The sequence below is a fragment of the Tachyglossus aculeatus genome, chromosome Y4 (assembly GCF_015852505.1).
Source record: "Tachyglossus aculeatus isolate mTacAcu1 chromosome Y4, mTacAcu1.pri, whole genome shotgun sequence".
NCBI lineage: Eukaryota > Metazoa > Chordata > Mammalia > Monotremata > Tachyglossidae > Tachyglossus > Tachyglossus aculeatus.
In genome coordinates, this window is record NC_052096.1 from 1148459 (window position 1) to 1159653 (window position 11195).

Sequence of the window (11195 nt, forward strand, 5' to 3'; positions counted from 1 at the left end):
GTCAGGGGCATGATGCCGTCAGTTGGATTCCTGGGACAGAAAGGAAACTGGAGGTGAACAGGCCCTTCCCAAAGGGGTGATATGACATCATTCCCTCTCATGCCATATCTCAACACGGAGATGGTGCCCTACTCACCCTTCTGTCATTGTTATTGGGATTTCTCTGGTACTTTCCAACTAGGAACTCAAGGGCTTTCAATTTCTCTGACCCCCTTTTATTTAATCGGTCATCCAATAGCATTCTCTCAGTCTCAAAGGTGAGGAGGGAGGGGCAGGGATTTTTTTTTTCACTGAAAAGAGAAGGGACACAGGCCCCAAGAGGGTTCAGGTCACATAGAAGTCTTTCATCTCCCTGCTTAGGGCTTCTTTGGCTGGACGGTAGTGATGTTAAGACTCAGAGACAACACTTCCTGACTGTACAGATGTGGCCTTATCGCAAATCATTTTTATTTATGGTATTTGTTAAGCACTTATTACATGCCAGGTAGTGTACTAAGCGCTGGGATAGGTGCAAATTAATCAGGGGGGACACAGACCCTGCCCCACATAGGGCTGGCAGTCTTCATCCCCATTTTACAGATGAGGTAACTGAGGCACATAAAAATGAAGTGACACGCCCAAGGCCCCACAGCAGACGTCACCACTAGTAGTAGTAGCAGTAGTAGTAGCGTAATAGGTATGTAATGTGCGCAGAGTACTGCAGTCAGCCCTGGAAAATTATTCAGAAGTGGCAATTAGACTTGATTCCTGGCCCCCCAAAAGCTCACAGTTTAATGGTATGATTTTGGGGGGAAGAGAATACCCGCAACCGACAACTCTTGCTTGCCCAGCCGGTGGTCAGGCACACCTTGGTCCTCGTAACCATCGGTGTATCTGAACAATGTCACCCTGATTGGACAGGGGCCAGCAAATCATCATCATCGTCATCAATCGTATTTATTGAGTGCTTACTATGTGCAGAGCACTGTACTAAGTGCTTGGGAAGTACAAATTGGCAACATATAGAGACAGTCCCTACCCAACAGTGGGCTCACAGTCTAAATGAGCCCCACTGTATCTTCACGGACCCAATGAGCAATCAATCAGTCAAGCAATCAATCAAACATATTTACTGAGCACTTACCGTGTCCAGAGCACTGGACTAAGCACTTGGGAGAGGAAAATTCAACAGAGTTGGTAGACATGTTCCCTGCCTGCAAGGATATATGTTTGTACGTATTTATTACTCTAGTTATTTTACTTGTACGTATTTATTCTATTTATTTTATTTTGTTAATGTGTTTTGTTCTCTCTCTCCCCCTTCTAGACTGTGAGCCCGCTGTTGGGTAGGGACCGTCTCTATATGTTGCCAACTTGTACTTCCCAAGCGCTTAGTACAGTGCTCTGCACACAGTAAGCGCTCAATAAATACAATTGAGTGAATCAATCGATCGATCGATCAATGACACTGATTGAGCACTTACTGGGGGCAGAGCACTGTACCAAGAGCTTGGGAGAGTACGAAAGAACAGAGTGGTAGACACATTCCCGGCCCAAAAGGAGCTTCGCACCCTAGAGCAAGAGATTCTTTCTCAGAGACGCTCATTATTCATACCCACAGATCCGTTCTCATTACCAGCCTCAGCATCTTCAAACATCAATTATTTGTTTATATTAATGTCAGTCTCCCCCGCTTAGACTGCAGTCTCTGTTGTATTGGTATATTGGACTCTCCCAAGCACTTAGTACAATGCTGTGCCCTCAGTAAGCGCTCAGTAAATAATGATTGACTGATCGACTCGAGGGCAGGGAGCACGTCTACCAACTCTGTTGTACTGGACTCTCCCAAGCGGTTAGTACAGTGATCCTCACACGGGAAGTGAACAAGAAACGCCACTGAGGATGATGAAGGGCGATTCTACTGAGTTCCAGTGGAGCCTTGAGAAAGTTGAACCAATGACTGTGATCCACTGACTTGATGATGATGATGGTCTTTGTTGAGTGCTATGTGCCAGACACTGTACTAAGCACTGGGGTGGATTCAAGCAAGTCAGATTGGACGCAGTCACAGTCTCGAGCCCCATTTTGCAGGTGAGGTAGCTGAGGCACAGAGAAGTGAAGTAACTTGCCTAGGGTGACACAGCAGACTAGTGGCAGAGTCAGGATTAGAACTCAAGACCTGCTGACTCTCAGGCCTGTGCTCTATCCACTCCGCCATGCTGCTTGGGTCCATTAGTCTTTCACTGTTCTATACGGATTAAGTGCCTCCCTCCCTCGCCATCCCAGGCCCACGCAGTCATCTCCCCTGCTAGACCGTAAGCTCACTGTGGGTAGGGAATGTATCCGTTATATTGCTGTGTTGTACTCTCCCAAGCGCTTAGTACCGTGTCCTGCACATAGTAAGCGCACGATAAATAGAATCGATTGCTTGATCTCACTATGGACCACCCTCCCAAAGCACCCTCACCGCTTGTCTAGCTGAGGTGACTAGAGGTTACCATGGTGAGCTATTTGACCACGTTGCCTTGGCAACACGGCCGGCATCACCGGGAAGATGGCTATAAATGGGGTGTGGAAGGATGAGTGTTTTAAGAGGCCAACTTCACTTTAAAGGGCTCATGAATGGAGTGAATAGCCTGAAGGTGGCCGGAGGGAAAGTACTGGGAATTTTAAGTCAAGGCCTCGAAATAGAACCAGGCATCCAACTCCCAGTAATCCCTATCTCCCCTGCAAAGAAGCAGCGTGGTCTAGTGGAGGGAGCCCGGGCCTGGGAGTAAAAAAGAGCTGGGTTCTAATCCCGGTTCTGCCACGTGTCTGCTGGGTGACCTTGGGCACGTCACTCCATTTCTCTGTGTCTCTGTGACCGCATCTGATTAAGATTGTGCGACCCAACTGGAACATGGACTGTGTCCGATATAACTAGCTTGGATCTACCCCATGTGCCTGGCACATAGTAAGCACTTAACAAATACCATAAAAAAACCTGTTATTTTTCTTCCAGCAATCAAATGCCCTGTACCCTTGGTTCCCAGAATCTGAGCCTCCTCTCTCCTTCCCCTTATTTCTCTCCCTGACACGCTCTGCTTCCCTCTCCCAGGGCGTCCTACCCCACAGACTAATCTCTTGCCTCTCACTCCCCACCCTCTTCCCGTTCCTGGATCGGGATTCCTGGGTTCCCAGTTTCTTCTCCCTTCCCAGCACTTCAGGGTTCCCAGTCTCTTCTCCCTTCCCAGCTCTCCAGTTTCCTGTCCCTTCAGCCGACCCCTCTCGGCACCCGCTTCCCTGTCCTGAAAATCCCCTTGCGCAGAAGTTTCAGAAATTCCCTGTGAGCAAAATTCACCACATCCCCTCTCGACCCGGGGTGTGAAGAGACCTGGTGTTGGGGAAGGGAAAGAAGAATGGGAAGCAGGGGACCTTGGGAGACCCAGGAACTGATGGGGCAAGGATGTCCGGGAAGGGAGAGGGGACTGGTGATTGAATAATAATAATAATGATGGCATTTTTAAGCACTTACTATGTGCAAAGCACTGTTCTAAGCACTGGGGAGGTTACAAGGTGATCAGGTTGCCCCACTGGGGGCTCACAGTCTTCATCCCCATTTTACAGATGAGGGAACTGAGGCCCAGAGAAGTCAAGTGACTTGCCCACAGTCACGCAGCTGACAAGTTGCGGAGCTGGGATTTGAACCCATGACCTCTGACTCCAAAGCCCGTTCTCTTTCCGCTGAGCCATGTTGAAGACCAGGACCCTCGGGTCCCAGGATTAAATTTAAAGCCTGACAGCGTGGCTCAGTGGAAAGAGGCCGGGTTTGGGAATCAGAGGTCATGGGTCCTAATCCCGACTCGGCCACTTGGCAGCTGTGTGACTTTGGGCAAGCCACTTTGCTTCTCTGTGCCTCAGTTCCCTCATCTGTAAAATGGGGATTAAGACTGTGAGCCCCTCATGGGACAAGCTGATCACCTTGTAAACTCCCCAGCGCTTAGAACAGTGCTCTGCACATAGTAAGCGCTTAATAAATGCCATTATTATTATTACTATTAAAATGGGGATGAAGACTGTGAGCCCCACGTGGGACCATCTGATTACCTTGTATCCCCCCACCCCGCGTTTAGAACAGTGCTTAGCACATAGTAAGCGCTTAACAAATGCCATCCTCAAAGCCGGGGGGGGGGGGGTCAGAACACCCAAGGGGTTGCAGGGGAGAGTCAAGCGTCAGAGAGTCAGAGAGCCCTACTGAGAGCTCACCTCCTCCAGGAGGCCTTCCCAGACTGAGCCCCCTCCTTCCCCTCCCCACAGCACCTGCATATATGTATATATGTTTGTACGTATTTATTACTCTATTTTATTTGTACATATTTACTCTATTTATTTTATTTTGTTAATATGCTTTGTTTCGTTCTCTGTCTCCCCCTTCTAGACTCTGAGCCGGTTGTTGGGTAGGGACCGTCGCTAGATGTTGCCAACTTGGACTTCCCAAGCGCTTAGTCCAGTGCTCTTCAAACAGTAAGCGTTCAATAAATACGATTGAATGAAGCGGCGGGGGCTGGTCCAGGAGCATCACGGTTGGGGGTCGAGGGGGTGCCTAGGACAGGGCAGGGGCGGGGGCTGGGCAGCAAAAATTGTGTGTGTGTGTGTGTGTGTGTGTGTGTGTGTGTGTCCGTCCGTCCCCGGAGGAGGTCTTGTGCTCTCGCCCGGATTCCGCTGATGTCAGCAGTGCCGCCCCTGGGCTGCAGCATTCATTCATTCAATCAGATTAAGCGCTTACTGTGTGCAGAGCACTGTACTAATCACTCACTCAATCGTATTTATTGAGCGCTTACTGTGTGCAGAGCACTGTACTAAGCGCTTGGGAAGCCCAAGTTGGCAACGTATAGAGACGGTCCCTCCCCAGCAGCGGGTTCCCAGTCTAGAGGGGGGAGAGAGACAACCAAACAAAACATATTAGTCTTTTAAACTGTGAGCCCACTGTTGGGTAGGGACCGCCTCTATATGTTGCCAACTTCCCAAGCGCTTAGTCCAGTGCTCCGCACACAGTAAGCGCTCAATAAATACGATTGATTGATTGATTGATATCAACACAATAAAAAGCCCGCCCGGCCTCGCCCTCCTCCCTCCCTCCTCCCTTCTGCGAGCCCGTTGTTGCCAACTTGTCCTCCGCAAGCGCTTAGTCCGGTGCCGTGCACACAGTAGGCGCCCAAGAAATACGATTTATGTCTTTATTTCATTTGTACATCTCTATTCTATTTATTTTATTTTGTTGGTATGTTTGGCTTTGTTCTCCGTCTCCCCCCTTTTAGACTGTGAGCCCGCTGTTGGGTAGGGACTGTCTCTAGATGTTGCCAACTTGTACTTCCCAAGCGCTTAGTACAGTGCTCTGCACATAGTAAACGCTCAAGAAATACGATTGGTGATGATGATGATGATTGAGTGAATGAATGAATGAATGAATGAATGAATGAATGAATGAATGAGCTCCAAGGGGGCACGTCCCCGACCGGGACAATAGAGGAGTCCGCTCGCGTCCCGAGAGGCCCCGGCTGGCCAATGGCGGGGCGCCGCACGACTGCGCCCAGCCAATCAGCAGCGGCCTTAGCGGGGCTTTGTCTGCAGCGGGCCCCCCCCCCCATCCCGCCCTTGCCCGGCGCATGCGCGCCCCGCCTCGCCGGCCCCTTCTTTCTCCCTTTCAGAACGTCGGTGCCTTCGCCATCGCCACCAGCCGCTCCAGCCTCCCGGGAAACGCTCCATCCCTTTCACAGGGCGGCTTCAGCCGAGGAGGGGGAAAAAAAGAAAAGAAAAAAGATCCAGTAAAAGGAAAATCGACTCTCCCCCCCCCTCCCCAGCGCCGAATTTCAAAACGATAAAGTCTAACCATGAGGGAAATCGTGCACATCCAGGCTGGCCAGTGCGGCAACCAGATCGGTGCCAAGGTGAGGATTCGAATTTGACATCTTCGCTTTTCCGCTTTTGGGGTGGGGGGGAGTTCGCTTTTGGTGGGGGCAAAGATGTCAGTAAGGGGCCAAAAAAAGAAAAATGAGGGAGGGGAAAAAAATGGTAAATTTTTATTTCCTGCCGCCGCTGGACCGTTAGCCCGAATTCAGCGTTCGCGGAAACGTGCAGCGCGGCTTTCCCAGCGGGGACGGGGGAAGGAGGATTTTGAAATTTTCATTTTTTGCAGTTTTTGCCCAGGGCCGCTTTGTTGGAAGATGGGGGTGGGAGCGGCCGGGCGCCTTCCCGGGCTTAAGGGCGGGGGGAGGAGGCGAACAAGGCGGATCGGTGCGGGGTGGGGCGACTTGGACCGTAAGGGGATTATCTAGGGAGGCGACGGGGGCAGGAGGAGGCGTTTCCCTTCCTCGGGAGGATGGAATCTTATTTTCTTTTATTTTCTTAGTGGAGGCGGGGGAGGGCTGCTTGGTGGGATTCGCCATTCCGGGGGAGCGCGTGGCCGAAGGAGGGCGGGGGAACGGGGAACAAAGCGCTGCGAGCCGGCCCTCGTGGGCATCGGGGCGGGGCGGGCGGGGCCGCCCTGGGCATTGATCCGGGGGGGGCCGGGGGACGTTTTTCCCGCCTTCGGGGAGCGGGGGGGGGGTCCCTCCTCGTGCGCGGGCGGGAAGGCCGTTCGGAAGGCAAGCGGGGACCGCAGCCCGGGAAAAAGAAGGCGGCGGGGACAGAGGAGGAGATGGAGATGCGGGCGCGCCAGGGTAGCGGGCCCGGGCTGGGGTGGGGGCCATATTGGAGCCAAAGGGCGGGGCCGGCGGCGGGAGGGACAATGCGGACCGCCACCACCACCATCACCACCACCACCGCCACCATCACCACGACCGGGAGGAGGAGGAGGGGAGCGGGGCCCGGGGCGCGCGCCCGATCCACCCCGCCCCGCGCCCGCCCGCGCCGCCGCGCAGCCCATTGTCCGAGCGCGCGGGGAGCGGCGGGGACGCGCGCGCGCGCCCGCCTCCCCCAGGGAGGAGGGAGGGAGGGAGGAGGGAGGGAGGGAGGGAGGGAGGAGGGGGCGGGGGCTCCGGCGGCCCCAGCCCCTTTGGACGGGGCGGGGGCCGCCCGGCCTTTATCTCTTCCTCCCCCAGCCGCCCCTCGTCTTCGGGGCCGCAGCCCCCCGCCCCGCCCCTCCCGGATTCCGCAGCCCCCCGCCCCGCCCCGCCCCGCCCCGCCCCTCCCCGGGTCCGCAGCCCCTCCCCTCCGCGGGTCCGCAGCCCCCCACCGGGGACCTACTGATCCCGTGGCCGTGGCGTGCGGGCTCCCTCGGGGTCCGGAGGGGCCCCCGGGGGTCACCGCTCTCTCTTCTCCGCCCGCCCGCCCGCCCCCAGTTTTGGGAAGTGATCAGCGACGAGCACGGCATCGATCCCACGGGCACCTACCACGGGGACAGCGACCTGCAGCTCGACCGGATCTCCGTCTACTACAACGAAGCCACCGGTAAATGGGGGCGGGAGGGGGGCGGCCGACGGGCCCGCCGTCCTCGGGCGGCGTCATCCCGAAAGGTGGTGGGGAAGAGGGGCTGAGCTTCCCCGGCACCTCCTACGGAATCGGTGGTATTTACTGAGCGCTTACCGTGTGTAAAACGCAGCGTTAAACACTTCTTCCCCCATCCCCACTACACTTACGCTTTATACTAGAGGGCTTCCCCGATTTGCCGCCTAGTTTACCGTTCGTCTCCCTTGCTAGATTATAAACTCGAGGTCAGGGATCGCGCCCGCCAACTCTGCTCTGCGTGGAGTAGCACCCGATAAATTCTACGGCTTACCGATGGGTAGGCGGCCCCCTTGCCCGGGATCCGGTCTCCTGCCCTCCCCTCACTGCCCCCTCTCCCTCTGCAGGCGGCAAATATGTCCCCCGGGCCATCTTGGTTGACCTGGAGCCTGGAACCATGGACTCTGTCCGCTCGGGTCCCTTCGGCCAGATCTTCAGGCCGGACAACTTCGTCTTTGGTGAGAGCGGGACGGGGTTGGGGGGGGGGGGGGGTCTGATGAGAAGGGGCCGGGCCACCCAGGGGACGCCGGAAGATTCAGGCACGGCCACCTGGCGTTGCCACGGTGGCCTCCGTCCTCTCAGACCACGTGAACGGGGCCCGGCGGGAAGGGGGCCGCGGGAAGGGACCGCTGCCCACGTTGTAGGTGGGGCGGGGTTCACTGTGCCCCAGACCCCTGCTGCTCTGCAGAAGTTACAGCCCAAGTGGGGACAGGACCGGAGCTGCCTGCAGATTCTTTTGACCCTGGAGGGGGGCAACTGGATCCTGGGATGGGCTGGAGTCATGACTTCAGCTTTCCAAGTTGCATTCAGTGGGGGCCAGATTTTTGGCTCAGCTCCAGGCAGGACTCACGGGGGCGGGGAAGGATGGGGGGAGGGGGGACTGTTACTGTGGACTCAGTGTTTCAGTTCCTCTGGAGTGCCTTGGGTATTTTAGAACACAACTGTGTGCGCCTCGTGGCGAAGGAGGGTTGCAGGGCTAGAAGTCCACATCTATGGAAGTGCACAGATCAGATGGGCTGGAACCCTCTTCACTGGGTCTGCCCCTCCCCGCCCCAATAACTCCACGGACCCAATCCAGAGGACCCTCCGCCGTCGGGGAGGATTTGGGGGCCTCCTATAAACCGGCTCCGGCTGTCGTTCCGCCTCCCGGGGGCCATCTTGTCTTCCGAGCCAGACAGCGTGGCAGCCAGACCCTGCCTTTTGGGCCTGAAAGTCATTTAAGCGACTCGCTGTAATTGGATGATAAGATTGCACGGTACAGCATAGAACGGGCCACGCTCGAGCTGGAATCAGATTCTGAAACGAAGCCCGTCCTGCGGAGAGGCCAGTTACCCCTAGTAATTGGGACCGAGGCTAGTTTGAGGGATTTCAGAAGTTGGGAGGGTTTGTGAGATGGGCGGGGCCCCCATTTCCTCTCCAGTTATCGGGGCCAGATGTGGTCTAGATGATGGAGTTCCTTGCGTGGCTGGGAACGGAGAATTTCCTTTGTGGTCGGGGGGCTAGAGAAAGTGGGAGGATGAGGCGGGGGGAGAACGGGGCTGACGACAGGGGCTTCCCAGACGCAGAGGAGCCGGGGGGGAGAAGGTGAAGGAATTCCCCAACCCCACCTCAAGTACTGAGCGCTTACCGCTTGCGCTGAGGTAGACCCAGGCCCCAGGCGGGGGTCCCCGTCCTCCGCGGCGGGGGAGGCGGGGCCTGAACTCCCACCCCGTCTCGCCACAGGTCAGTCCGGGGCCGGCAACAACTGGGCCAAGGGCCACTACACGGAGGGGGCGGAGCTGGTCGACTCCGTCCTGGACGTGGTCCGGAAGGAGGCGGAGAGCTGCGACTGCCTGCAGGGCTTCCAGCTGACCCACTCGCTGGGCGGGGGCACCGGCTCGGGCATGGGCACCCTGCTCATCAGCAAGATCCGCGAGGAGTACCCCGACCGCATCATGAACACCTTCAGCGTGGTGCCCTCGCCCAAGGTGTCGGACACGGTGGTGGAGCCGTACAACGCCACCCTGTCCGTGCACCAGCTGGTGGAGAACACGGACGAGACCTACTGCATCGACAACGAGGCCCTGTACGACATCTGCTTCCGCACCCTCAAGCTGACCACGCCCACCTACGGCGACCTCAACCACCTGGTGTCGGCCACCATGAGCGGGGTGACCACCTGCCTGCGGTTCCCAGGCCAGCTGAACGCCGACCTGCGCAAGCTGGCCGTCAACATGGTGCCCTTCCCCCGCCTGCACTTCTTCATGCCGGGCTTCGCCCCCCTGACCAGCCGCGGCAGCCAGCAGTACCGGGCCCTGACGGTGCCCGAGCTGACCCAGCAGGTGTTCGACGCCAAGAACATGATGGCCGCCTGCGACCCCCGCCACGGCCGCTACCTGACCGTGGCCGCCGTCTTCCGCGGCCGCATGTCCATGAAGGAGGTGGACGAGCAGATGCTCAACGTGCAGAACAAGAACAGCAGCTACTTCGTCGAGTGGATCCCCAACAACGTCAAGACGGCCGTGTGCGACATCCCGCCCCGCGGGCTCAAGATGGCCGTCACCTTCATCGGCAACAGCACGGCCATCCAGGAGCTGTTCAAGCGCATCTCCGAGCAGTTCACCGCCATGTTCCGCCGTAAGGCCTTCCTGCACTGGTACACGGGCGAGGGCATGGACGAGATGGAGTTCACCGAGGCCGAGAGCAACATGAACGACCTCGTCTCCGAGTACCAGCAGTACCAGGACGCCACAGCCGAGGAGGAGGAGGATTTCGGCGAAGAGGCGGAGGAGGAGGCCTGAGGGGGCCCCCTCCCTCCCTCCAGCCCCTGCCCCCACTCCACGATTCGTATTCTCTGCCTCCTCCTTCGTCCTCTCTGCCTTTCTTTTCCTTCCTCCCTCTCTCCTCTCTGCCGGGCTGAGCTTTCTGCCTTAGGGCCGGGGAATCGGGGGAGGAGAAGGGAAAGACCCTTGGTTTCGCCCACCTCGTGCCCCCGACCCCCACCTCCCCAAAGCCTGAGGGGTTCCAAGATGGCTGCCCACCTGAGCCAAGATGGAGGCCTTTTCCCGGAGCCAGGGAAGTCACCTGCCACGACTCCAGGCGGGCTCCTAAGCCCCATCCTGCTCCCCCTCCTAACTCAGAGGGAGCTGGCCGACAGTATTACCTGGACTCAGTTTCCCCCCTACCCGCTCCCTTTGCTTGTTATTTTTTCTTTGGAGGGGGTTCTGCCTCGCTCAGCCAGGGGGGCTTCCCCCTCCCTCCGTCTTTTACTGCCCCCCAACTCCTTCTGCCTGGTAGGAAACGCGGCTCCCGCACATCCCTCGTCCCCCAGAGGCTACCCGGAATTAAGCACCCACCCGTCTCCCCAGAAAGCTCACTCCGCCTCCCTCCCTGCTCCGTCTCTCCTATCTTTTCCTCCCTTTCCCCTCCCAGGTTTCTTGTTTTGTGTTGAACTTGCTGCTTTTTTTCATATTGAAAAGACGACGATGCCCCAGGAGCCAAGAATAAAAAAAAAAAAAATCATGAAAGAAAACGCGTGCCTGCGTCTGGAGCATGTGGTAGAGCGGGAGCTGGGGCAGGGGAAGGCCGCGGATTGGAAGCGTTTCTTTGATTTCCCCGTCCGAGCCGGCCTCTGCGGCATCCTGGCGGTGGGGGTGGAGGAGGAGGGGCCTGCCGTAGCACCCGACATGGAGATCAGGGTCCGGCGTGTCCGGGGACTGTGGGCGGCCGTAGTTTGGATTCTTGGCAGCCCCGGA

At 57.1% G+C, this 11195-nt stretch overlaps 1 protein-coding gene across 1 annotated transcript; it reads left to right on the forward strand.

Moving 5' to 3' along the window:
* The first annotated feature begins 5664 nt into the window (after window positions 1-5664).
* On the forward strand, window positions 5665-10269 carry TUBB (tubulin beta class I). The gene is made up of 4 exons (XM_038769084.1): window positions 5665-5906; window positions 7299-7407; window positions 7809-7919; window positions 9184-10269. Exons 1-4 carry the CDS (start codon window positions 5850-5852, stop codon window positions 10239-10241), a joined length of 1335 nt encoding a protein of 444 aa, XP_038625012.1. The 5' UTR covers window positions 5665-5849; the 3' UTR covers window positions 10242-10269.
* Window positions 10270-11195: the final 926 nt, after the last annotated feature.

Excerpts from the sequence above, each read along its gene's own strand:
- TUBB (XM_038769084.1), top strand. The coding sequence starts at position 5,850 with ATGAGGGAAATCGTGCACATCCAGGCTGGCCAGTGCGGCAACCAGATC. Across the intron at positions 5,907-7,298 it reads GCAACCAGATCGGTGCCAAG|TTTTGGGAAGTGATCAGCGA; the intron begins GTGAGGATTCGA and ends GCCCGCCCCCAG. Across the intron at positions 7,408-7,808 it reads CTACTACAACGAAGCCACCG|GCGGCAAATATGTCCCCCGG; the intron begins GTAAATGGGGGC and ends CTCCCTCTGCAG.